Consider the following 27,995-nt stretch of genomic DNA (forward strand, 5'->3'; position numbering starts at 1 on the left):
TTTTCTCAATCATTGTTTTTATTAATTGGCTTTATAGGCTAAAGTGCATAGTAAAGACAAAAAAGGAAATGTATACATAGCAAAGGGACGTTTTCTTGCCAACATTAGAAAGACCTGAGATGCCTAAGTGTCAGTTCTAGGGAACACTGGACTGAGGGAATATGTATGCAGGCAGCAGGCCTGGGGGCTGGCTTCTGGTATGGACCTGGGACCTACAGAAGCTGCTGGCATGCTAACCCTGCCCAGGCAAAAGCTGCAATAGAGGGTGTTGGGACAAAAGGGTCACACTTTGGATAGGCGCTGCTGGTACTATAAACGAGAGTTTAGTCCTTTCAAGGCCCTGGGGAACCAGCACAGCTACTGAGCCTCTCCTATTACAGGGAAAAAAACCTCAACCATCCCAAAGTGCAAGTCCCAGGAAGGGTACAGGGATCACTCCTTAGTTGGCCTGGGCCTGCTGCATAAGCCCCCAGCTGTGGTCTATCACACTTTCCCCTACTCTCAGTGAATATGTAACGTCAGGATTAGTCAGTGAAGTCTTTGTCTTATCACGTGCCTCCGTCGCCTAGAATGAGGGTGCCCAAGGAGGCGGCTAGGAGGGATTCTTGTGCTCCTTGAAAGGATAAGCAGCTCATAAACAGCTCCTCTGGGCCTCTTTATTAGACTGGAAATGAGTGTGCAAGTTAGGTCCTGGCAATTTAGAATGAGTCTGCTTCACTGAGCTCCTATCTGCCTCTGGAGCACTGCGGAAAAAGCATGTGACATGAGTCAGGATCCACAGACACTACTAGGTAGCCTAGGTGGAAGCCCCAAACGTGCTTCAGGCAGTCTGTCCACTAACTTGCAGAAGAGAGAAGAGACCTGTTAACTTCGCTCTCAGTTCTGGAAGTAAAGTGCTTACTCTAGAGCAGGGGTAAATCTAGAAACAAATGTGGGCAAGCCCTAAAAGTGGATCCTTAAATAGGTGCTAAGACTAAAAGGACAGTAATAAAAAACAAACTTCGGTTCTTTCATGGGGGAGCTGGCCCCAGCCATATGGTGGCCGGGGCAAAAGGCAGCGGTATGTCATCTTCCTACATCATCCTCTGGATCTCCTCAAAGTTCATCAGGTTGTTGGCCGTGTCAGACCAGGCAGGGTGCTGGGCCCCATCCATCTCGGAAGCAAGCTGATTGCTTCTTTCCAGAGTATGGTTCACGCCCCCAATCACCTCCTTACAGTCAGGACACGTGCCCCTCTGCATGGCTCCCCCACAATCACTAATCACATAGATGTGGCCATTGGGGCACTTGAACCAGTGGCCACGAGGGTAACCTATGGCTTTGACGATCTGCGCTCGTTCTTCCTCTGAGATGCCCAGGCCAGAGCAGGGAAGGGTGGCTTTCAGAGCCTCCATCTTTCTCTGCACAAGCTGTTCATCCTCCCGGGTGAACTTACACGTCCCCTCGAGGATCTTCCGGACTCTGGAGACCTCTTCTGCTACGCTGCCTCTCACCTTCCCCTCTGCTATCTTGCAGCGGGTCAGCAGGTTCACCAGGTATGTGAGCCTCTGGATTTCACTTTGGAGGTCATCCAATTCCTGGCTGGTGAAGCTCAAACGCTTCTTGGCCAGCCACTCATGGACCTGGTCTAACCGAGTCCTCACCTGCTTCTGTTCTAAGACATGCACTTTTTTCAGGGAATCATATAGGCCAGCCAGGTGGTCATAGAAACTGATATAATTCTCAACAAGGCCCAGGTCCTTCACTGACAGATTTTTCTGGGCCAGCTTCTCTTTCAACATCAGGAAGTCTTCAGGGAGCAGCTGGTAGAGGAGATTCTTCCTCTCCAGTAGGGCCTTAAGTTGTTCCTGGCTGACTGCAATTTCCCCTGCTGAGCCCAAAATCTTTTCCTTGACAACTTCAATCTCTTCCAGCCGCTGTTTGATGCTGGTTCCATACCTCAGATTTTTGCGGATGGGCACCTGGCAGATAGGGCAGACCTTCAACTTGATGGCAACTTCGTCATCCTTCTGCTCGTTCATGTAGCGGTCCAGGGCTTGCACCTCAAAGATGTGGCTGCAGTCTTCCAGCTGTACAAAGCGGGCATCTGGCTCATCCTCAAAGCCAAAGAAGATTTGGGTGACTTCTTCCTGGTGGCAGACACGGCACTTCTTGGGGCATGGTTCCCCACACAAACCAATGCAGGGGTGGCCGCAAGCCAGCAGCTTAGTACAAGGCACATAGCAGGGGGGTCTGTCACAGGGCTCAGAGCAGAGTTTGGTGCACTGGTAGTGCTGGCAGCGCCAGTCACAGGGTTCCACACAGGGACTGCACAGTTCCCCACACTTTTTCTTGCACTGGCTGTGGACGCAGCGGTTCTGACAGGTCCGCTGGCAGGGCGGGCACTCACCAATGCACGGCTCCTGGCACCTGTGTGAACAGATGAGCAGGCGATTGCAGGGCTGTTGACAGCGCTCGTGGAAGCGCCCTTTGAAGCAGCTGTGGCAGGAGCCGGGACATGGATGCCCACAGTCCAAGATGGTGCCACACTTGGTGGTGCATGTGACTGGCAGGTCATACCTGAGGTCCTCCACATGGCCACACTTCACCTTTTGGCTATGCCCACACTTGAGTTTCACGGTGACCTTTTCTGAACACAACCGCACACAGTCTTCACCACATGGGTGGCTGCACCTGTGCCCACATTTCAGGACCTTGGGGCAAGGCTCTTGGCAGCAGAAATCTGACTCAGGCATGGAACAAGGGACCATTTGTTCATGGCCGCACCGGAGAATGACTTTGGGCACCTTCACCTGACAAGGCTCACACTCCTGGAAGCAAACAAGGGGGCACCGGTGCCCGTCTTGGCAGATTACCTTCTGGCATGGCTTCATGCACTGGAACTCCTTATGCAAGGAGTCATAGGGGTGGCAGGCACGGGTGCAGACGTGCCCACAGCCCAGCCGGAACTCACAGGGTAGGCTGCAGCCTCCTTCGGGCACTTTTTGGAAGTCAGAAGCTTTGGATACTAAAGTGTGGGTAACAGGGTGGTTCTGGCAGCACAGCCGGAGGGCAGAGCCTATTTGATTGTTCTCTCGAAGGGTATGGATGATCTTGCTCCACAAGGGCACCTTGGCCAGCATCTGCATGTTTCCAATGCAATACATTCCCTTCTTGGCACGGGACAAGGCCACGCAGATGCGGTTGGATATCTGGAGAAAACCCACCTTGCCTTCCTGGTTGCTGCGCACTAGTGAGAGGAGGACGATGTCATTCTCCTCCCCTTGGTATTTGTCCACCACATGGACCTTGACACCAGCAAATGTCTTGGCAGGCATGAGTTTGCGCAGGCAGAAGAGCTGCCCAGTATAGGTGGTGAGGATGGTGATCTGGGAGGGCAGGTATTCCTGACACAGGAAGTACTTGCACAGCTCCACCACAAAGCGAGCCTCGTGCTGGTTCTGGTGGCTTTTGCCTTCTTGGATTTCCTGTTCAGGAAAGTTGTGTTCTACAAAGAAAAGGTTGGAAGAGACCCCCTGGAAAGAAAAAGAAGAGAAGGTACATTCATGGTAGTTTTTTCTATCTTCATGTGCGTTGGCCACTGACCCTGTTCCAGGGAAGGACCTTAGAAGGCTTCTACATACTCTGTACCATAATCTTTAATTTAGGAGCATTCCACTGTGCTGAATGCTTTATATACCTTATCTCCTTCAATACAATAATATTACGAGGCAGCAACCATTATTCTCATGTACAAAAGAGGACCCTGATTCTCAGAACTGATATATAATTTGCTAAAGGTTACACAGCTACTAAATGGCAGAGCTGGGATTCAAAAACCCAGGTCTGTATTCTCAACTTATATTCTATTCCTCTTCTTAATAACTAGCTTTTTACTGTTTTGATTTTTGTTTTTGGCCACATCACATGGCTTGGGGGATCTTAGTTCCCAACCAGGGATCAAATCCAGGCCCCGGCAGTGAAAGCACCAAGTCCTAACCACTGGACCACCAGAGAATTCCCAATAGGCAGCTTTTTAAAAAGCTGGCTGTTTTCCCTTCTGAAAGCCCTTTTTTGTCCTGAGGAAAATATAACCTCCTAGGTTGCTGACAGCATCAGAGAAAGATCAGGTAGGGCAGATTCACCTTAATCTTCTCGTATTTGAGAACAGAGGGATGGTTTTCCAGATCCTGGTAAACGTGGGGTGTCAAAAGCCGGGCAATTTCAGGGCACATGCGGTGCTGAAACAAGACATGTATGTCATTAAAAACATGGGCGGTGCTGAAACAAGACATGTATGTCATTAAAAACATGGGCAGAGAGTAAAATGGACAGTTTTCTAAAGACTAAGTTGCTAGTAGAAAATCTGGGGCGGTAACATTTGAAAAGAATAATAGGGAAAAAAGAGCAGAATGTAAACAGCTCCTTCATCTGACACAAACTCAACACAGGCTGAACTTGTGGTATTTTAAAACAAAAAAACAAAATAAATCTGACAGAGTCATTTCATTACTAAACTAGCAGTGTTTTAATGAAATAAAAATGCCAAGCTTTCTTGTTGGCATTTGGCAGGCTCCCAGGAGCCTTCTCTTGGACATTTGGTAGTAACAAAGGTCTAGCTTCTCACCTGGTAGTTCAGACGGACAAAGGGAATGTTTACTTTCACCAGCCGTTCAAAGAGGGACACCTCAAGGTTGAAATTCTTGGCCAGATCATACACATTGGCACTGGGGCGCAGCTGAGAAGAGAAACACGTCTGAGGATTCTCCACTGAAAATGTATTTTAACCATCCATCCATCTACCCACCTATCAAATGTTTTTCAAGTGGCTTCTGTGTTCCAGGCACTGCTTTAGTTGTTAACAGGCTAAGGACAAAGAGTGACAAAGGCCATGAAGCCAAGAAATAAGGGTGATGGGACAGAATGCCCAGGGGTGGAGGTTCTTTACATAGGCCTCTCTGAACAGTGACATCTGAGTTGACACCAGCATGGAGGAAGTCACCAGTCATTCAAAGAGCAAGCCATAACAGAGAGCAGAAAGAAGAGGGTGGGAACACGGTGAGCAAATGAGATAGATGGTGGTATGAGGTGAGGTCAGAGAAGCAGGCTGAACCCTGAGAATACTGGCCTTTGTAGGCCACTTTAAGAAGCTTGACTTATTTATTTATTTATTTATTTTTGGCTGCGTTGGGTCTTCGTCGCTGTGCACGGACTTTCTCTAGTTACGGCGAGCGGGGCTACTCTTCATTGCGGTGCGCGGGCTTCACATTGTGGTTGCTTCTCTTGTTGCGGAGCATGGGCTCTAGGCAGGTGGGCTTCAGTAGTTGCAGGACGCAGGCTCAGTAGCTGTGGCTCACGGGCTCTAGAGCACAGGCTCAGTAGTACTGCCGCATGGGCTTAGTTGCTCCACGGCATGTGAGATCTTCCCGGACCTAGGGCTCGAACCTGTGTCCCCTGCATTGGCAGGCGGATTCTTAACCACTGCGCCACCAGGGAAGCCCCAGAAGCTTGATTTTTATCTTAAGTGCAATGGGAAACCACTGGAAGGTTTTAAGCTGGGGAGTAACATGACCTGATTTACTTTTTTGAAAAGATTCACTTTGGCTCCTTTATGAAGAATGGATTAGAGGGTGGCAAAAATGGAAGCAGTGGGATGGGGAACATGCTGTTCTAACAGTCCACTTAAAAGGCCACGGTAAGGGGCTTCCCTGGTGGCGCAGTGGTTGAGAGTCTGCCTGCCGATGCAGGGGACATGGGTTCGTGCCCCGGTCTGGGAAGATCCCACATGCCGCGGAGCGGCTGGGCCCGTGAGCCATGGCCGCTGAGCCTGTGCGTCCGGAACCTGTGCTCCGCAATGGGAGAGGCCACAACAGTGAGAGGCCCGCGTATCGCAAAAAAAAAAAAAAAAAAAGGCCACGGTAGGGCTTCCCTGGTGGCACAGTGGTTGAGAGTCCACCTGCCGATGCAGGGGACACGGGTTCGTGCCCCAGTCGCGGAAGATTCCACATGCCGCGGAGCGGCTAGGCCCGTGAGCCATGGCCGCTGAGCCTGCGCATCTGGAGCCTGTGCTCCACAGCGGGAGAGGCCACAACAGTGAGAGGCCCGCGCAGCGCAAAAAAAAAAAGGCCACGGTAGATTAAAAAGTAGTAAAGGGGGGGGCTTCCCTGGTGGCGCAGTGGCTGAGAGTCCGCCTGCCGATGCAGGGGACACGGGTTCGTGCCCCGGTCCGGGAAGATCCCACACGCCACGGAGCGGCTGGGCCCGTGAGCCATGGCCGCTGAGCCTGTGCGTCTGGAGCCTGTGCTCTGCAAAGGGAGAGGCCACAACAGTGAGAGGCCCACGTACCGCCAAAAAAAAAAAAAAAAAAAGTAGCAAAGGGAACATGAAATGGATAATGCTACCTCTAAAACATGCCCCACATCTAAGAGCACCTGCTCTTAGATTGAACATGGGAGGTGAGGAAAAGAGGTGTCACAGACAGCCACTAATAAGCTTGAGGACTGGTAAAGCAGAGACCAGGGTCTTCCTGTCTGATTCCTGATTCCACTCCTGCAGAGAGCCAGCCCATCTTCCAGGGGCCCCTGGCCTACCTGCTGGTGGTCCCCAATCAGAATGAGGTGCTGGCAAGCTTTGCTCAGGGTGGCAATGGTGTGGGCCTCAAGGACTTCAGCAGCCTCTTCCAGGATGACGATCCGAGGCTCCACCTTCTGCAGGATCTGGCGATATTTGGCAGCACCTCAAGAGAACAAAGAGAGTTCTCTGAGCGGATGTACTGGACTCGCTGTGCCACTGGGCTTCTGGATTGGTGACCCCTGAGCCTGGGTCTGTTACAACTGAGTCCTCACATTCACCCAGGGCCACGGTGACCACTGGATGAGAATGAGTGCTGCTGCGTGGTCTCCAGAGCATCATCCCCATGTTGTCACTGTTGAGGTTCTAAATGCAGTAGAAGCAAGTGGGTGAATTTCACCAAGAGAACCCTAAACACAGCTTGCTTTCAATAGCTTTTCATGGTATTTTCCTCTAACCTACTAAAGAAGTTTCTCTTTACCTGTCCTAGATAATCTGATAGGCATTGGCAACAGTAGTGAACTCTATGCTTTCTTACCTGTTGTTGTCATTCCTACAACTTGGGCATCTTTCAGGATGTGCAGGTCTTCCTGGAGTCTCAGCTCAGCCATTCTCTCTGCTGATGTGCGGTACTGACGTTCATAGCTGAGGATCTTTCGGCGGGTGTCAGCCTGGTACATCTGTAGCCACAGCCTGGAGAATGTGAAGAACCAGGGAGAGGAAGCCATGTACTTTTTGAGAAGGTGGAGGAAGCCCCTTCAGTGTGCCCTGTGCATGAAGTGGAACCTACACCCTAGAGGAAGTTACAAGCCACAGAGAAAGGAGAGACCCAGATGTGCAGGCACCTGAGAGTCCAAAATGGCCAACAAAATGATGTGCAGGGAGATGTATATAAGTGGTCAGGAGCTAAGGAAGGAGGGGGATAAAGAACAGAGGTTAACTACTGGACAAGAGCAAGGGACTTTAAAAGCTTCAGGAAGAATTTCTCACAAACTGTCCCTACTCCATTCCTGCCCGAGTCCCCACTCCTCCCCTCACAATTACTTGTAATTGTGGAGAATTACTTGTAACTCTCCACAAGTAAAACAGATCATGTCACCACTCTGCTGTAAAACCTTCCAGTGGTTCTCTTCAGCCCTAAGAGGCCCTGCACAGTCTGGCCCCTGCCCACCTCTCTGACCTCACTTTCTATTTGTCTGAGACACAGCCATGCTGGCTGCCTTCTTTCAATTTCTCAAATATGCTCCCTCCCCCCTCGAGGCCTTTACACCCGTGTGGTCCCTGCAAGCTCATCTACTCCCCCTTCCCAACTGGCCTTATTAATGCCCACTCATCTTAGAGATCCTGCCGCCAATGCCACTTTCCTGGATATCTCAGATCAGATCAGCTCCCATGTTAATATTCTTAGCACTCCTTGCTCTTTTCTTCCTTGGTGTTGATGCCTATTTGTAACTTTTTATTTGTGGAACTAACTGATTTGTCTTCCTGGATAGCCTCTAAACCCTGTGAGGGTAGAACCAAGCGTGTCTATTCTATCCCATGGCTGCATCTAGCACTCAGCTCAGTGGGGTGCTCAATCAATCGTCGGTTAACACTAATATTGAAGATCTGAAGAGCTTATATTCTAGGAACAGGAAAGGAACCCCCTGGGGAAATTACATGGGCGGGCTGGGGGTAGGTGGGGGTGGGGTGGGCACAGTACCTATAAAGCTGCCAGCGAGAATTCAGGTCCAGCTGCCAAACATCCTGGATTTCATTGGCCTCGGCCTCAGTCATGGTGTTCAGCTTGCGAAGTTCAACCTTCACCTTCTTCTTCATTTTCTTTTTCTGGCTGCGCTGGGTCTGTGGATATCAATACCAGTCAGAGTCACTGAGTAAAGGTGGGCCTGGTTCTAAGCCCGAGGCGGGGGCTAGAGCACATTTAAAAAAGGAGCTGTCATCTCTGATGAACTTCTCTAAGTGTCTCACACTCTCCCAACAGATAGTTCGTTGCTAAACGAGGGCTCTGGAGCCAGTTTGTCTGGGTTCAAAGTCCCATCTACCTCTTATATGTTGCGGGACCTAGAGTAAGTTACTGAACCTGAACCTCTATGTGCCTCAGCATCCCCTTCTATAAAATGGGAATAACAACAGTACCTCTTCACAGAGCTGCTGGATTGACTGAAGGAGTAAATACATGGAAAGCACTTTAGAAGAGTGCTGGCACTAGTCATTACTGAACATCTTTGACCACAGTCTGCTTCTCATTCCTAAAACGTATGTCATGACAGTAGTGGAGGTGCGTCTCTCTCGTTAAATGCCATACAGGTCCTGCTAAGATGGTCTTAATGCCGTTATATCAAGACAGTACCTTTAACAAGTGGGTAAAAGGCACCATCTTGGAGAAAGTGCTCCCCCCTGGCTCTGCATGAGCCTTTAGAAGGACTGGCATGCCAGACAGATGTCGCAATACTATGGACCCCCCTCGGCTTCAAAACCAAACAATTCAACTCCTCCAGAGGCCAGATGGCAGAGATGCCCAATCCATGCTTCCAAGTATTGGGCTCATGATTCTTTCCCTCGCATAGAGATGTTGAACTGAACTAGGAGATCCGATTCAAAGCCAGCAGACTGGAGAAAGCTGCATTCAAAGCTGCCCTTAAAATCCCTTAAATCATCAGTGGGGTTCAGTGTTCTATTGTCAGAGTAAGACACGGTAAATTCTGAGGACCACTGGGTTCTACCAAAGGAAGGAGCAGACAGAAAGTCTGGGCATTTATACTATTCTGGCTCTAAGAGAAATATCAAATTTCAGAGTGATTGAAGGATAAATATTCCATCCAGTCTACATAGCTTACTTCATTCTGTTTTACTTGAATCCTCTAAAATCTTAATGCACAGACTTGTTTGTAGTTGACAAGAGAATATCCATGAAAGCACCAAGCACTGAGACCGTAAGTGTCTGATCTGACTCATATGTGCTGCGCTTCTCTAAAAGTTCAAGAGAAGCACTTGGCTACCTACTTCCTGTCTTTCTAAGTTAGCATTTCTTGCCAGGGCCCCTCTAAAAGGCCATAATTTTTATACTCTTGGAAACTGGACCTAACTTTTTTTTTTTTTTCTGCAGTACGCGGGCCTCTCACTGCTGTGGTCTCTCACTTTGCGGAGCACAGGCTCCAGACACACAGGCTCTGCGGCCATGGCTCACGGGCCCAGCCGCTCCGCGGCATGTGGGATCTTCCCGGACCGGGGCACGAACCCGTGTCCCCTGCATCGGCAGGCGGACTCTCAGCCACTGCGCCACCAGGGAAGCCTTAGACCTATCTTATACTAGGATTAGGTTGTAAAAAAGGGTAAATTAAGCTAATTATGAGGATGAAGTGAATACAGTGCAACAGAAGTGAGTGAAAATCAGGGGCTGCGGTTCTGGTCAGAACAGATGCTCTCAGGCCTGTTAGGAGAGTTACCCACACCCACCTGGCAATAATAACTGAACTCCCATTTCCTACTCTGTTAGGACTTGCAGGGGCTACGAGGAAGTGAGCTTACCTCCCACTCTCCTGCAGCCTGCTCCTGCCCGGCTGCTGTCCCGGGGCCATGGTTGTCTAGCCTCATGGCCAGAAGCACTTTAGCCAACTCCTGTACTGCCCCATTCTCTTCCTTCTTCCGTCGCCGGGGCCTCACCACCTCTTCCTCCTCAATCATCCGGTCTGCTTGAATCAGTTCAGCCTCCTCTGCGATCTCAATCAGCGAACCCTCCTCTTCCCCTTCTTCCTCCTCCTCCTCCCCTTCTGCCTTGGCTAAGAGAGGAAAGCAGTCAGGACAGGGATGGAGACTCTTGAAGCCAAAGGATGAAAAAGGGTACCTATAAGAGCTTAGATGCATGAAGACATTCTTAAGGGGTTTAAGTGGTTACCTCTGGGTAGGGAAATGGGAGGAATGAGAGGGGAAAGAGACTTAGGTTTCCTTGCATATATTTTTGTTACATTTAAAAAATCACATGAATGTATGCCTTTTTAAGGAACGTTTTACTTATGTCAAATACATATACAAAGGAAAGTATACAACGTAAATGTGCAACTTAAAGGATTATAAAAGTATGTAAAATGAACATCCAAGTACCTTCCACCCAACTTAAGAAGCAGAAAGTTACCAATTTCTTTGAAGACCCTTGTGGGCTCTACTAACCTGAATTCTATATTAGTCATTCCTCCCTTTTAACTTTACCACATATATAATATATATATATCTTCAAACAACAACCATCATCTAGTTTTGACTTTTCTGAGCTCTATATAAATGAAATCATACTGTATATATCAATATTTTCCTATAACTTGCTTTTTTCATTCAGCATAGTTTTTTTTTTTTGCAGTATGCGGGCCTCTCACTGTCGTGGCCTCTCCCGTTGCGGAGCACAGGCTCCGGACGCGCAGGCTCAGCAGCCATGGCTCACGGGCCCAGCCGCTCCGCGGCATGTGGGATCTTCCCGGACCGGGGCACGAACCCATGTCTCCTGCATCGGCAGGCGGACTCTCAACCACTGCGCCTCCAGGGAAGCCCAAGCATGTTTTTGAGTCATACATATTGCTGTATATGCTGTAATTCAATCCTTTTCACAGTTGTATCCATTATCTGAATAGATTGTAATTTATCCATCTGGTGTACAAATGTGGATGGGTATTTGAGTTCCTTCTGCCTTTCTATTATCATAAAGTGGTTTTGCCAATTAATATCGCCATTAGCCTCATAACAGAGTTCCCACTGCTCCACATTCTTTCAATGTGGGATTATATCAAACATTTTAATTTTTGCCAATCTAGTAGGTGTGTAATAGTATATCATTGTAGTTTTAATTCCTCTCATTTCTAATGAGCACTTTTCATGTTTATTGACCATGAGGATTTATTTTGTGATGTGCTTATTAAAAGTCTTTTATCTGTTTTCCTATTAAGCTATTATTTGTCTTTTTCTGATTGATTATAGCTCTTTACTTTTAAGTCCTGCTCTTCTAGTCTTTACCATATTCCACCTTAAGATGTGATTCTAGGTAGACATGCACCTCTTACCTGTATTTTCAGGTCCTGCTGGAGCAACACTTTGGGTGAAAGAACCAACACCTAGACCCAGCCACTCCAGCATCATGGAATGCTTCCAGCCCTGGAAGCAAACCCATTCGCTATTCTGAGGAAAGAATTATTAGTCATGAGAATTATGACAACTAGCATGAGGAAAGGTCTTCTCAAAGGATCAAGAGGTAATTCCCTTAAAATTCTCTTAAAAATGCAACGTTTGGTCAACTGGATCATTTAATATGACTTGCATAGATTTAAAAACAAAAATGTCCCGCCTCTTTTGAAAAAATCAGGAGCTATGGGAGCAATGAGCCTGCATTCCTAAATGGCAACAAATGGCTGAAGTGCGCTGCTGCCACCCCTTTCCCAGTTTGCCTCAGTCCTTGCTACTTCCCAACGCCTCACATCTAGCCTGCTTCAGTCCTTTACAGGACTCTGACTGACCCTTTTAGGCTTTGGGGCTTGAAATCCTGGAAATCACCAACCCATTGATAGTAGAGCTACCATCTCACTGGATTCCCGGCCAACCACTTTACAGAGATCGTGTCAGGTACTTCCCTGGTGGTCCAGTGGTTTAGACTCTGTGCTTCCACTTCAGGGGGCACGGGTTTGATCCCTGGTTGGGGAACTAAGATCCCTGCATGCCGCGCAGTACAGCCAACAAAGAAAAAAAAAATACAGATAGCAGATACTTCTTATAATATCCTTTGAAGGCAGGCATTATTATTATTCCTGCTTGACTGCTGAGGGACCTGAGGATCACACTGGCTCAAGTCACAAGTCTGTGTGACCAGTCTGTCAAGTCCCAGACCCTCTATATGTGCTAGGTTGCCTCATTATGATTTTGTTTAATTTAACAAGCACTTAGAGCACACTTATTAAATCAAGAGGTTTACAGATATTGACTTGTTTATTCAATAACAATCCTATAAGAATTAAGTTGATCTGTAAGAAACTGCCATTTTTGCAAGTTAAATTTAAAAATATTGGCAATTTCACGGGGTTCAACTTAATGTTATTAGCCGCACTTTTTTTTTTTTTTTTTTTTTGCCACGCCTCACGGCTTGCAGGATCTTAGTTCCCCGACCAGGAATGGAACCCGTGTCCCCTGCAGTGGAAGCCTGGAGTCTTAACCACTGGACCTCAAGGGAAGTCCCTATCCCCACTTTATAAAAGAGGAAACAGGAACAAGAAAATTAAGTAACTTGCCTAGAGCAAAATCAGTATTCACATCCAGCAGACTGGCTCCAGAGTCTTGTTTCTGACTAGTATATTCAGCTGCCTTTTCTCACGAAAAGGAACTTTTCACATCACAGCAGCATCTTAGCAGATTATAGCTAATGCTTTGGACTTCTACTTCTGCTGCCAAATATGGGGACAAGAGAGATGCTTGTGCCCCACAAGATGACCCCTACCTGTATTGGTCCATTCATCAGGCTTTTCCAGTGTTGGAGGGAGATGTACTTCTCCAGATGCTGTTCCCGTAGTACGCCACGCATGGTGCACTCCAGGGTCTGGGCCCCTTCATGCAGCTCTTGCTCTGACTCTTTCATTTGTGTCATGATCTATCAAGAACAGAGGGAAAGAAATGATGAAGAAGTATCGTCATGTCCCAAACTCAGTCTCTGCCTTAAGGGAAAACAAAGCTAACACAGGAACAGCCAGTCTTTAACCAAAGGATTAATATCTAAAATGTCTAAAAACCTCCTACCAACTAGTAAGAAAAGGAAACAAATAATACAACAGAAAAGCAGGCCAAATATACTGTGGTAGAGACCTCTCTCTTTTTTCCTTAGTAATAAGAACTCAAAGTTTTGGTTGGGCACAATGCTGCCCAGCTAGAAGATGATACTTACCTGGTCAACAGGCTGTAAGTAAAAGTGCTATGCGTGGTTTTGGGGAAGTAGCTTTAAGGCCCTGGCAGGGGCTGGGAAGGGTGGTGTGCCCTTTTCTGTCCTTTCCCCATCTTGGATTATGAGGGCAAAGATCACACCGTAGGATTACCCGAATGGAATGCTGGAAGGAACCAGGGTCCTTCACAGCTTTGTGGAGCCTCCCTATCTCCCCTGGACTGCCTACCCAGAAAGCCACTGCTATCTTGGTTAGTTCTCCCTTGAGCTACCTCAGATCTCCAAAGCTGGGACTTACACTCATGTAGGCCCTTCGGAGGTGCATGGGGAGGTTGCGGCGGAATTCCCGCTTGTTCCTCAGCTCCCTCAGGGTGAACTGCTTCAGGATTTCACTGTTGCTCCTTCCACCTACCCGCACAATGCTGGTCTTTTGACACTTATAGATGCCTGTGGAGCAAAGCAGAGCATGGCAGAGTTAAGAGGAGCTATGCTGGATTCTCTCAGGTGAGAGCTGTATGTGTTTGGGATGTTGCTGCAGCCGGTCCCTTAGGGTACAAACTGGTACTTACAGGGAACCTACCCCACCAGTGAACAAGAAGGCCCCAGAGATGATGTGACCTGCAGATCAGTAAAGTGTGGTGCTTAAGAGCACAGGCTTTAGAATCAGACACTTGGGGACCCAAGTCTTGTCTGCACACTTACTGCTATGTAACCTGGGGCAGGTTACTTAAGTTGAGCCTCAGTTTCTTTGTCTGTGATTTGAAGACAGTAATACTTTCCTTATAGGGCTATAGTCTGGATAAACGAGAGAGTATCCTTATGGCTCCTAGGGAGGGCCTGGCCCAAAGTAAGCATCAGTAAACGCTCTCTGTTGTTCACTCGGCAGATATTTACTAATTGTTTACTTTGTGCCGGGCATGTGTTCGTTTCTGAAGATACAGTGGTCAAAACACAGGCTCAGTTCCTCATTTGTTCTCATGTCTCACAGTCTACCAGAGAAGATACATATTAAACATTTTATCATAATAAAACTTAATACTATAAATACATGCTAAAAGTGTATAACAGGGGACCTTAACTAGCTTGGGTGGGGTAGAGATCTAATTTTTAAGGATCTAATTTAAACTGATACTCTAGGAATAAGGAAGATTTAATCTAGGTGAAAGGAGGATATGAAAGAGTGGAAAATAATAGTCTAAGCATTATTTTCCAGAGGAAAAACAAATACTTATTCATTCATTTATGCAATTAGTATTGTTTGAGTGTCTAGTATGTGCCAGGATCTGTAAATATAGCAAGAAACAGGACCAATCCACTTAGTGTTTATAGTCTAGGGTAGAGACACATACAAATAAACTGGTACATATATGCTAATTAAGTATTTGAAGGAAAAAATACAAAAGGAGTCTTAACCTTGTCTGGGGCCAAGAGGGCAAGTCCACATGAAGTGAGACCTGAGGAATCAGCTGGAGTCATCCAGGCTGGATGCATCAAGATGGAGACAGTGGGAGAAAGAAAAAGTACATGCTAGGCAGAGGGAACAGCATGGGCCAAGGGAGAAGCTGGAGGAAGTCAAGAAACTGTAGACAGTCAGGGTTGCTGGAGTTAGAGAGAACAAGGGAAGAGGGAGGAGATGAGGTTCAGAATTAAGCTGGAGCAAACCACACACAGCCTTTCAGGCTGTGGACTTTATCCAAAGAGCAATAGAAAGCTACTGAACTTGCTGATGGTTCAACTACAAATGTCCTAATAGAGAACTTTTTTTTTGGCCACACTGCACAGCCTGCAGGATCTCAGTTCCCTGACCAGGGACTGAACCCGGGCCACAGCAGTGAAAGCCCAGAATCCTAACCACTAGGCCACCAGGGAACTCCCAGCAGAGAACAATTTTGCCTACAGATATTACCTTCCAGAAACTGGTCCAAAGCATGATTAGTATAACACACAACCAAGATGGGGAACTTCTGGAGGCTAATTTGCCAAACAGCCTCGTTGGTTAGAAGGGCCTGAACAATTTTTAGACCCACATAGGTTTTGCCTAAAAAACAAGGAAAAAGGAGAGTTAAAAAACTTAGAGACTTTCTAAAAGGAGTAATTATGTACAGCAAATTATTATTATTATTTAAAAATTTAAGGTAATATATTGAGATGGTTTAAAATTCTAAAGCGCAAATGGGTGTGTTATGTCCTCCTCACTCTTCTGCCCCCAGCCACCTAGTTCCTCTTGGAAGCAACCAGCGTTACTAGTTTCTTGTGTAACTTTCCAGAGGTAGTCATTCTATGCACAAACAAAAACGAATATACAGTCTTTTTCTAGCCTTCCTCCTTCCTTTTTAAAATACAAACAGTAGCAGACTATTTTCACTGTTCTACATCCTGCTTTTTTCACTTAATATAGTTCTCTATCAGTACATAAAAAGAATCCTCTTTTCATTTTTCAGAGCTGTAAGGCATTTTTTTAGCCAGTTTTCTGTTGATGGACATATACATTGTTTCCAATCTCACATGGCAAATTTTTTAGAAATGCTTTTTTTTAAAAATAAATTTATTTATTTTATTTATTTTTGGCTGTGTTGGGTCTTCGTTGCTGAACGCGGGCTTTCTCTAGTTGTGGTGAGTGGGGGCTACTCTTTGTTGTGGTGCATAGGCTTCTCATTGTAGGGCTTCTCTTACTGCAGAGCACGGGCTCTAGGCACACGGGCTTCAGTAGTTGTGGCATGTGGGCTCAGTAGTTCTGGCTCGCGGGCTCTAGAGCGCAGGCTCAGTAGTTGTGGCACACAGGCTTAGTTGCTCCGCAGCATGCGGGATCTTCCCGGACCAGGGCTCGAACCCATGTCCCCTGCATTGGCAGGTGGATTCTTAACCACTGCGCCACCAGGGAAGCCCTAGAAATGCTTTTAATATACCACAGTAGACTTGCCTTTGTGATAGGAGTGAAAAACTCACAGAAATCAACATCGGAGTTAGAGTTATGGGCTCATTAGTAAATGGTCAATAATTAATTGTTTACAAACAGCTAAATTCTTACATTGTGTCAAGCTGAGAAGGTAGCCACTGTCCTAAAAAATACTCAATGTTGAGTGAGCAATACAAGAAAATAAACATTTCAGTACAGCTGACTACTTTTCAGTATAGATAAATAACAATTTCTTGCTTCCTTTTTTTTCTTCAAATAATATGTATTGAGTGCCAAACAGGTGTTAGACACTGGGTTAGGTGCAAGAAATACAATGGTGAGCAAAATAGCCATGGTTCTTATCTTCCTGGACCTGACAGACTTGCAGAAGAGAAAGATAATCACACAAACAAATGTAAAAATCACAAATGTGGGAAATGAGAAATACATGGTACCAAGAAAACAAATAATTGGGATTCTGGCCTACTCAATGAGATTAGAAGAGGCTTCCCTGGGAAAGTGATAACTAAGTAAGAGCGGGCAAGGGGGAATAGGGATGGACTGGTTGGGAGGTTCCTGACATCTTCCAGTGAGTGAGGACAAGGTCTGGCTCCAGCAGTTGAGATAATTACGCAGATTGGGGAGAAGTTTCAGAGATAAACTTGATTGGAACTTGATAATGGTTTGGCTGGGGTGAGGAACAGAAAAGGATAACTCCTATGTTTCTAATTTGGAGGACTGGATGGCTAAGGAGTCCTTCGGAGCAAAGAAAATCTTTATAATTCAATATTTACCCCATCCTCTCCTACTGCTTCCTTCCCCTTAGAATGGATACTTTTCGGGATTTCCACCTCAAAAATGACCCCCTTTGTCACATCCCTCTCAAACTCACAGGTAGGCTGTTTCTTAGTAGCTGTGTGTGTGTGTGTGTGTGTGTGTGTGTGTGTGTCAACCTAGCATGAAATGATTATATTACTATACTTGGAGCTAAAGAGTCTCAAGTCAAATGATAACATTAGGGGAAATTAGTTGCAACATGCATATTTTGAAAATACAAACAGCTTCTATAAATCAGTAAGAAAAAGAAACCATTCAACAGAAATATGGCAAATACGAAAAGGCAATCTACAGAAACAGTTATATAGATAGCTAATAAAGACAAGAAAGGATATTTAATCTCACTCTTGATTAAAGAAATACAAATTAACCACTGTGATATACATTCCAGAGGACAATTTGGCACTATCTATTAAAATTACTAATTCACATATTCTTTGATTTAGTTAGGGATTTCTCTCCTGGATATACTCTGCTTCTGTGTGAAATGACTCACAAACAAGGTTATTCACTGACCTATTGTTTGTATCAGTAAATCCTTCCATAGGGAACTGGTTAAAGAGATTATGAGCTATCTATACAATGGAATATTATGCAGCCACAAACAGGAGTGAGATAATACTTATGCACCAGTATGAAAGGATCACCAATGTATTTTATAAGTGAGCAAAGCAAAACACATGCAAAGTGTTTTCTAGCATAGTGAGTCAAAAAAAAGTGGGGGGAAATAAATATAAGTATGCATTTGCTTGAATATTCATAGACTATCTCGGGAAGGATAAACAGGAAGACTATAACATTGCTTTAGATAAAGGAACTGAGTGGGATGGTGGGAGGAGAGAGACGTGGAATTTTTAAAATATTTGAACCATTTTTTATTAAAACATAAAGTTAAAATTAATAATGAGCCAAAAACTCTAACCTCTCAGATCAGCAAAAACTGCTGATGAGCAAACATTGATAACATACAACAATGCTGGAAAGTATATAAGGAAATGGGAACACTAATTCATTCTCGGTGGCAGTACAAACTGGTACATCCTTTTTCTTCTTCTAAAGCCCTGAAAGCATCACTTTAATTATGCAGATTTTCCCATCATATGGGTGTTTCTTATCAGAAAGAACTTTGCATTTTGTTACATTAATTTTTTATCATGAGTTGCCATTCTTTTATCGTCATTTTTAAAGAACCTCTTCCTGTTTTGTTTTTTATTTTTTAAATATTCTTTTGGGAGGGTAATTTAGCAGTACCTACCCTAACTATTAATGTGAATTCCCACATTAGGAAAAAAACTACAGAAATAATAAGCAGAGTACTCAGAGATAAACACACACAGATATAGATTATGAATACTTATTAAGCACTGTCTATGAAACCAAAAAAAAAAAATCTTGGTGCATTCATGCCATGAATGCAGGCATGGTAAAAAAGAGTGAGGTATATTTCTAAATGTGACTGTAGTGTAAAGAATGTAAAAATATCCGTACATGTTATATACATATATATAAACTGTAGGCCAATATATAGAGCATAATCTTGTTTTTGTTATTTAAAAAATAGGAAAAGTGTGCTATGTAAACATATAAATACCCATAAAGACACAAAGATATATCAGTTTTAACTTTGGAAAACATCTCAAAAGACACATGTCAAACTGCTAATAGCAGCTATCATCTCAGAGGAGGATTAGAGAGTGGCACACAGGGAGGAAGATGTAGGGAGGTATATTTCCAAGAGAAGAGAGAGAGAAGCCAGGAGCTGGCTTCTAGACTGCCTGAGTTCTAGTCTTAGGTCTGTCACTTGTCATCTGTGTGAGCTTCAACATATTATTCAACCTGTCTTTGCCTTAGTTTTTTTCATCTGTAAAATGGAATGGTTTCTACCTCACAGAGTTGCAATGAGTTAACAGATGCAAATCATATACAGCAGTATTTGGTGTCCAGTGCTATTATATACCTGATATTACTTTACTTAAATTTATATAAGATCAAGCAAATTAATACAGCCTGCAACGGAGCAGAAGTAATGCATCTCCCTAAGTCTGACCCCTCAGCAGTCTTACTACGCATACCAATGGATCCTCACTGGAAAATCACTATGAGAAGCTGCTTTTTCAACAAGTTCAATGCCCATTTCAGGGGAATGTTTTAAACTGAGACATTCCAGAAACCTAGAGTCAAGCCTCCCTTGCCTATCTCATAGGGCAGATATCATGTGCTCTGAAAAATTTTCTCTTACCTGTTCCAGGAGGTCCTTGAATAATAGCCAGTTCTCTTGTGAGAGCAAACTGCAAGGCTTCCATCTGGGAGTCATCGAGCTTCAGGGTTTCTTTTGAGGGCCACTGGCTGGGGTCTAAGACATTAACTCTGGAATGTCTCAAGCCCTCAGTATTCCTCAGAGATTCCCCAGTGGCAGAGGGATTCTTTATTAAGGGAGTGAAATCATATCTGCCCCCCATTAGCAAGTACCTTGGCTCCTTCACATAAGAGTCACATTCCACGATGTTCCTCTGGAAGGGGACGTCTTCCTCTTGGACTTCCTGGAGTCCTTCCAGGACGTGCCTATAGGCCTCAAAGTATGCAGTTGTCTCCACCATGAGGAAAGAGTCAGAGGGCTGGACATCTGTTAGCAGCTGTTGGCTCTGCTCATTGAAGCAGAGCTGGACAATTCCTCGGCAGAGATCTTCCTGCTCCCGATTAGACACGGTGGCAAAAAGAAACGTCTCAAAGTTGTCCTTGGACATGCACACCAAGGACCCATAGAGCAATCGCTTGGAGTTCTGCCAGCGAACAAACTTCAGTGGTTTTGTGTCAAATTGCACTTTGTAGACAATGCCTGTTGACGAACACACGGGGGTGATAATCCTGGTATCAAAGTAGATTCGGATGTCATCGAACTTTCTCTTCCTCAGGCCTTGGTCTTCAAAGCTTTGGAGAAGTTCCAAAATGCCCTCCCGCAGGGGTCTGACAAAATCCTCTCGCAGGAGTCGGAAGTGGGTATCCAGATAGATAGCAGTGCTGTCGTATTTTCCAGAAATGATGTTGGGGCGAAGGAATGGCCTCTCATCCAAGTGCACTTCATTGTAAGTGGGGTAAATGGGCATGGTCCGGTAGCTCTCAACATGGTCTTCTGCCTCAGGCTGCACGAGAGTGTAGGTGTCCACTCTTAAAGTGCCCTCTCGTCTCTTTTCCTGCAGATGTTCGATGATGGTCTGGACCTTTTCCAGGTTCTTCTCTGTCTCTTCTCCTATGTCAACACCAGAGGCTCTCAAAGCATTAAGAGAAGCTGGCAGGAGAGAAATGAGCATGGAAGTTTCCTGCACAGAGCTGGCAGGGAAGACACTTACAAGGTCCTGGAGGAGGGAGATGATGTTGCTAATGTGTTCTGGATACTGGTTTCGAACATGGGGGATGGATTCAGTGCTCATCCCTACCACATAAGCCGGCAAGCAGACTTTGAGGAATGTGGAATTCTTCAATATGCCCAGAACATGGAGAACGCTGTGGCGGTCCATTTTGGAACTGCAAGCCTTCCGAAGAACTTGGCAGATGAGCTCAAGGAAGTTGGACTTCATAAAAGAATGAGACAAGAGCTCCTTCAGTCCTAAACTTGTGGCAAGTGTGATGACCACCTCAGAGGGATCTTTCTGCAGAAGACTTTCTAGGAACTTGTAGCCCAGTTTCTTCACCTGCTGTGGCTGTTCTGCAGGCTTTTGGTGGGGGTTCCGCCACTGCTGAAAGTTTTCACCGGATCGTGGTGGTCTGCGGTTCCTTCCCTCCTGGTTGCCACTTCTCTGCCTGGTGTCATTTTCCTGACCATGTCTTTGGCCTCTAGGTTCATCATTGGCATGCCCCTCCTGGTTTCTCCTTCCCTGATGTGGGTTCCTGCCCACTGCCCCAAACCTCTCTTCTCTTTGCCGATGAGGAACAGGATGGTTGTTGGCCCTAGGATGCCTTCCGGGCTGGTTGGCTCCTCCTCTGAGAGCACTGGCCGGTGGATTATCGGCCTGATTTCTAGCTCTTGGTGGTAATTCTCCATCCATAGGCCCTAAACACAATGGGAATTTTGGGTAAGCACAATGATATGGACATACTTTCATTTTCCAAAACAACTAAGGAGCTTAGGTTTTATCTGGAGAGAAAAAAGGTTTCCGACCAAGTCGTGATAAATATAAACTAGTTTACAATGGTTGTTGTATATATTACAAAAATACTGTTTTCTCAAAGGGTGCAAAAGAAAAAATAAACATTTGTTGAGTGCCTAATACATGATAGAGGATAACTACTCATTTAATCCTCACAAGCTGGGATTATTTCAGAGGCTCAAAAAGGTCATCTCATTGCTTTCAGTCTCTTGGCAGTGCCGAACAACAGTGAGAGCATGAGTTTCACAGCTAAACAGACCTGGTTCAAACCTTGGTCTAGGTACTTCCTTACTGTATAACCTTGGCTAAGTTGCATAATTTCTCTAAGCTTCACCATCTGGGTTGCTGTAAAGATTAAATGTTTATAAAATGCTTAGTATACTACCTGACACATAAAAAGCTCTCATTAATGTTAATTACTAACAGAAATACTAATAATTTTTTATTGGGAATACCCTACTGATCTCTAGGGCCATTCGTTCTGCCTCTAAACAATTAGGTCATAGGCAACAGAGACGTCAAATGGGATAAAACCATAAAGGGAAATGCTTTTTGAACCTTCCTCAGCATCAGATGGCAAAGGGGAAGGTAGGGCTTCCTTTACCAAGATGTTTTTGAGCCAAATAATAGATTGTGAAGGAAACTGAAAAATAAAACTCAAGTTCTATTTCAGGAAACTGAGAAATGAAACTCAAACTGTGATTCAGGAAACTGAAAAATGAAAATTAACTTTTCCTCCTTTCTGCAGCACGAGTTCATCGACCTAGTACTTACCTATTCCCAAGCCTCACACAAGGAGGTGTGGGGAGAGGGAGGAGACATACCCAGCACACACAGGAAAGCTAACATCATCCTGTGGCTGAAGCTGAATTTGTCTTCCTTGATCTGCCACACATTTCATAAGTGACCTTGGCCAACATACCCAAGCCCTTTTTGTTTCAATTTCCTTTTCTCTAAAACTGATTCTAAAGCTGACCCAACTTAGCAGAATGACTTGGGAGATTTTAAGAACAAACAAACAAAAGAAGGCTGTATGCCATGATTGGATGATAACAAATGTTATGAAAGTTTCAAATGCACATCATATTCAAGATGATTGTACCATTTCATGCCATCAGATCCTAAATCCACTAATGTACATTTCCTTGTTTTGTATGTTGTCGAGAAAATTTTAATGTGACAAGATAAAGGAAAATTTGGTAAAATATAAATACTGTAATACTGAACTTTAAATTTTTATAATTGTTACTTTTATATTTACTTTTCAAACTCCCAAGACATCATAAGAAAGTCCTACTTTTAATAATCTGATCTGATTAGAAGACTCAGTGTTTTGGAAGAATGGAAAATTGTATCATTTCTCATCCTTTCAACATTCACATAGCTCATAAAATAAAGTTCTACAGTTCTTCCTCATTCGTTCCATGACTGATACTCAGAAGACATGTTGCAAACTTAGGGAAAGGCAAGAATCCATTCAGTTTAGTTTCGTTTTAGAAAGTTCTGAGCAAACAGAATAATCACTACAGTAGAGTGATGCTTTCAGAACTAACTTTGCTTTGGTGCCTAGGACTCTAGACATGTACTATCAAATACACGGTGACTAGCTATGTGTAGTTATTAAGCATCTTAAACATGACTAGTCTGAATTAAGATGTGTAAGATGACACATGGAATTTTAAAGACTTAACAGCAAAACATGTTAAATATCTCATTAAAATGTTTTATATTGATAACATCTTAAAATTATAATATTTGAATATTTGGGGGGAGTCAATACAAATATTAAGATTATTAAAGTACTATGAACACTAATTAGAAAAGGTATGTGCACCCCTAGGTTCATTGCGGCATTATTTACAATAGCCAAGATACAGAAGCAGCCTAAGTGCCCATCAACAGAGGAATGAATAAAGAAGATGTGGGGTGTACACAAACACACACACACTATATATATACACATACATATATATATAAAACGGAATACTACTCATCCATAAGAGAATGAAATCTTACCATCTGCAACAACATGGATGGACCTAGAGGGCATTACGCTAAATAAGACAGAGAAAGACAAATACTGTATGATTTTACTTATATGTGGAATCTAAAAAACCAAAGAAATGAACAAACACAAAAAAACAGAAACAGAGTTATAGATACAGAAAATAAATAGGTGGTTACCAGAGGGGAGGGAGGTAGGGGGAGAAGATAAATAGATGAGGCAAATTAAGAGGTACAAACTTACAGTTGCAAAATAAATGCATCATGGGTATGAAATGTACAGTGTGGGGCATATAGTCAATAATTATGTTATATCTTTGTATGGTAACAGATTGTGTAACTAGACTTATTGTGATTATTTTGAAATATATAGAAATACTGAATCATTGTGTTGTGTAACGGGAACTAACATAATGTTGTAGGTCAATTATACTTCAAAAACAAAATCATAGAAAAGGAGATCAGATTTGTGGTTTCCCGAGGCAAGGAGTTGGGGGAGGGGAAAATGGATGAAGGAGTCAAAAGGTACAAACTTCCAGTTATAAGATAGATAAGTACTAGGGATATAAGGTACAACATGATAAATGTAATTAATACCATTATATATTATATAGGAAAGTTGTTAAGAGAGTAAATCCTAAGAATTCTCATCACAAGGAAAAAATTTTTTTCTATTTCTTTAATTTTGTATCTATATGAGATGACAGATGTTCACTAAACTTATTTCAGTAATCATTTCATGATACATGTTTTTATGCTGTACACCTTAAACTTACACAGTGCTGTATGTCAATTATATTTCAATAAAACTGGAAAGAAAAAAAACTCCAAGAAAAGTACTATAATAGTAAAATATATTCAATTATAATAAAATATTATTTGGATATATTGGCTTAAATAAGACAAATACCAAATTTTATTATATTAATATTAAGTTTTTAAAATGTAATTATCTGTTTCTTTTTGTTTTTAATGATGCTACTAGAAAATTAAAAATTAAGTTTTGGGCTTGCATTATGTTTCTACTGGATAATGCTCCTCTAAACCAGTTACTTCCGGGGACTTCCCTGGTGGTCCAGTGGCTAAGACTCTGCGCTCCCAATGCAGGGGACCCAGGTTCGATCCCGGTCAGGGAACAAGATCCCACGTGCTGCAACTAAGACCTGGCGCAGCCAAATAAATAAATATTAAAAAAAAAACCAAAACAGTTATTTCCATTTCTGACACCTCAACACTACCTTTGCTAAAGTGAACTGCACCCATTTAGAAGCTCTCTTAAGGAAAGGGGACGGTCATCTAGTCTGAGTCATTCATGTTGTAGCTAGGGAATAAACCATTCTCTCTCTTTTTTTTTTTTGGGCCATGCTGTGCGGCTTGCAGGACCCTAGCTCCCCAACCAGGGATTGAACCTGGGCCTTGGCAGCGAAAGCATCAAGTCCTAACCACTGGGCCATCTGGGAATTCCCAGGAATAAACCATTCTTTACTTGAGAGATGCAGTCTATTTTGGTGAGCCTGCTCATTCATAAGTAACTCAATTTCCTTCCCATTACAGATTTTCTTCAACTTACAACTGGGTTACTTCCCGATAAACCCACTGTAGCTTGAAAACATTAAGTCGAAAAAGCATTTAATACACCTGATCTATCAAACATCATAGCTTAGCAAAGCCTACCTTAACATGTGCTCAGAACACTTACATGAGCCTACCGTTGGGCAAACTCATCTAACACAAAGTTTATTTTATAACAAAGTGTTGAATATCTCATGTAATTTACTGAATAACGTACTGAAAGAACAGGATGGTTGTCTGGGTACAGAATGGTTGTAAGTGTATTAGCTGTTTACCCTTGGGACAGAGTGGCTGACCGGGAGCTGCAGCTCACTGCCACTGCCCAACATCACAAGACAGTATCTTACCCAGGAAAAGTTCAAAATTCAAAATTTGAAGTATGGTTTCTACTGAATGCATATTGCTTTTGGACCATGTTGCAAAGTCAAAAAATCATAAGTGGAACCATCATCAGTCTGGGACCATCTGAAGGTAGAAACCCTCGCTCACCTCTGTGGTTAATATGAGGATTCCTGGGTCGGGCCTCCGGACAAGGTCTTCGGTCCTCCATGTCTGAGTCACCTGATTTCTTCCACGTTCACGTTACTTTCAGTTGTCTGGAAGTCTGCACAGGTTGACAGTTATCAGTGCCTTTTGAAATACAGCATCCAGCAGGAAAAAAACCCAAATAGTATCAAGCTAATCCTTTCTACCTCTACATCTTAATGATTCGTTAATTAAGAGTCAAACAGATTTTAATCATGTGCATAAGTGTTCAATTCTGCGAATGCTCAATTGTGATACAAAACACTAAATTCACAATTTAGGATCAAATTTCAAAGGATCAAATTCCCCCTTCCCTTTATCCTTGTACTTTCTTGGGGTTAAGGGAGTGTCATCAATTCCCATTCAAAACTCCTGTTTGGTTTATGCCTTTAGCCAAGATACTTAACCAGTTGCTAGGTTTCACTTTCCTCTCCTATAAAGCAAACAAATATTGTTGCCACGACAGAAAGAAGTACATTTTTATTAACCCCCAAACCATGTATTTACCATTCCATCCAGCATTTATACTATATAATACTCTATAGCTTACAGTACTCTATAGTACATAAATAATTAGTGAGCAGTTATCCCTATACTACTCTTTGGAACACAGCCAAACTGATTAAGTCCTCCGCTCTATTGAATCAAGAGAAAAAAATTACGTTTCAATAACCAGGAGGCTTAGCATCTACAGGATGCTGTTTCCTCAGGACAGCTAGATATCTGCAGTTCTTTCCTTCTCCTCTTTCTTCTATCTTGATGGTTTTCGACAGTAGTCCTGTAAGAGAAAGAGGAAGCCCCTTATAAGGAAACTTCTCCATCCTACTCATACACATCATGTGGGCTGGGGCTAGGGAAAGAGTGGCTAACTGAGAGTCCTCAGCAAAGGGACTTTTTCGACTGTCCCTTTCACTGAGTTTTAAAACATTCATAGTTGGAAACTGTGAATAGATCTGGCATTACATGAGGAATAGCTTTTACCCTCATCAGAGAAAGGAGTCCCTTTCCTTCCTGCTGGGAATATTTTTGGTGAATCTCATCCCTCATCTTCTCAAACCCAGCTCTCATGGCACAGGTTCAATATTTAGAGAGTTTTTTGTTTGTTTGTCTAATTAGAAAAAAATGCTCAGAGGAAAATTCCTTCTTCCTGTTGTTGAATAGAAACTCACAAATTTTCCGGGATAAAAGAAACAAGAAAAGAAAAAAGAAAGGCAAGGAAAGGGAGGAGCAGAGAGGAACAGGAAATGCTACCACAAAAGCAGAATCGAACGGGTTTCTTTGGGAATCAAGGCCTATAAGGGCAGGATGAAGAAAATCAGTGATGGTCAAGCTGCTGTAGTGGTTAAATTAGAGAGGAATATTAATTACCAGGATGGGATGAAAGAGGTTAGAGCTGGGTTTCAGGGGGAAGTCTCCAGGGTCCTGAGAGAGTATAAGAAAGGATGGAGGAGTCCCTGTCACCCAGGCGCCCAGCAGGTCCTGATGGAGATACTGTAGGGTCAAGGGAGAGCCAGGGCTGTGTGCGGCAGTGAAGAAGGTGCCAGGGCAAAGCTGAAGCGGGGAGCCGCTGGGGAGGTGGGGGACAGTGGAAGAGGTTTGGGGGCCTCAGGGAGAGGGTGGGGCGGAGCTCAGCTGGGGGCTGTTTGCTAAAGTGATGAAGGCCTGGAAATAGGAGTGGGGAGTCTAGGTGCGGAGGGTGGTTGTAGAGGATGGGGATGAATGAGGTGATGATGGGAGCTGAGGACGCTGGAAGATGAAGGGGGAGCTGTGGCAGAAAATGAGGATGGAGATAGGGGGACAGAGGAGAGCTAGGTGATGAGGCTGGAGGCGGAGGTGGTGATGGAGGCGCTGAGGGAGCTAAGAGGGGCGCTGAGGAGAGGGATCAGGGGCTCAGGTGGGTGATGGGGGCGCTGAGAAGGTGACGGGTGCTGAAGCGGGTGATGGGGGCGCGGGGGCTGAGGAGGTGGCGGGGGCGCTGAGGCGGGCGTCGGGGCAAAAGTGGCAGTGGAGGGGCGGCGCGGGCGCCGGGGGTCACGGCGGGCGGGAGCAAATGCGTGACCGGGGCGCGGGGCGGGGGTCGCTCACCGGGCTCCAGCGCGTCCTCTCTCTGCCAGCGAAGCCGCCGCCGACTGGTGCTCGGACTCGGGCCCAAGCAGGTCAGCGGCCCCGCCCGGCGCAGCTTACTTTCGGTTTCCTTTCCCCACAGACACTGGGAAGGCCGAGGGGCCGGCCCAGAGGAGGAGGGAGGGGAGCAGGAGGGGGCCTGGGACGGCGAGCGAGGGGGCCGGGCCCTGGCGCAGCCGGCGCCTCCGCCCTTAGGCCCGGCAGGGGCGGTTGGACCCGCGGGCGTCGCCTCAGCTCCCCGCGGCGGCGGGGCAGGCGGTCTTGGGCCGGCGCCGCTGAGGGGAGGGGACTGCGGGGGGCGGCTTAACGGCACCCGAGGCCGTTGCAGGCCTCAGCCGTACCCAAAGGAGCGGGGACCCAGCGGACAGCTTGGTGCGTGTGAAGCGCGACATGGCGGCGAGGCCGACGAGCCCGGGTGGCCTCGTGTGCACCGGGAAGG

General features: G+C 45.0%; 1 protein-coding gene across 2 annotated transcripts; it reads right to left on the reverse strand.

Annotated features, from left to right (window-relative positions):
* Window positions 1-27,990, reverse strand: ZNFX1 (zinc finger NFX1-type containing 1). 2 transcript variants are annotated; one of them, XM_022597372.3, is made up of 15 exons: window positions 27,518-27,989; window positions 26,095-26,210; window positions 25,397-25,511; window positions 19,426-21,234; window positions 15,360-15,491; window positions 13,752-13,900; window positions 13,019-13,168; window positions 11,598-11,712; window positions 10,078-10,328; window positions 8,252-8,391; window positions 7,088-7,242; window positions 6,570-6,715; window positions 4,607-4,717; window positions 4,125-4,220; window positions 1-3,515 (listed from the first exon to the last, which is right to left on the reverse strand). In XM_022597372.3, exons 3-15 carry the CDS (start codon window positions 25,455-25,457, stop codon window positions 1,074-1,076), a joined length of 5,757 nt encoding a protein of 1,918 aa, XP_022453080.1. In that variant the 5' UTR covers window positions 25,458-25,511; window positions 26,095-26,210; window positions 27,518-27,989; the 3' UTR covers window positions 1-1,073. The 2 variants fall into 2 exon arrangements, with proteins under 2 accessions (XP_022453080.1, XP_089753157.1); XM_089897031.1 differs by lacking the exon at window positions 4,607-4,717 and having other exon boundaries at window positions 27,518-27,990.
* Between the last annotated feature and the right edge of the window lie 5 nt (window positions 27,991-27,995).

The sequence above is a fragment of the Delphinapterus leucas genome, chromosome 15 (genome assembly GCF_059928025.1).
Source record: "Delphinapterus leucas isolate spDelLeu-1000000601 "Yukka" chromosome 15, BTC_Dleu_Yukka2, whole genome shotgun sequence".
Lineage (NCBI taxonomy): Eukaryota > Metazoa > Chordata > Mammalia > Artiodactyla > Monodontidae > Delphinapterus > Delphinapterus leucas.

Bases quoted from the DNA above. Each gene is read 5' to 3' on its own strand.
- ZNFX1 (XM_022597372.3), bottom strand. From the start codon at position 25,457: ATGGAGGACCGAAGACCTTGTCCGGAGGCCCGACCCAGGAATCCTCAT. The intron at 15,492-19,425 runs GTAAGAGAAAAT...CTTGTTTTTTAG, and splicing joins TCAAGGACCTCCTGGAACAG to GCAAAACCTATGTGGGTCTA. The intron at 3,516-4,124 runs GTGAATCTGCCC...TTTTCTTTCCAG, and splicing joins TCAAATACGAGAAGATTAAG to GGGGTCTCTTCCAACCTTTT.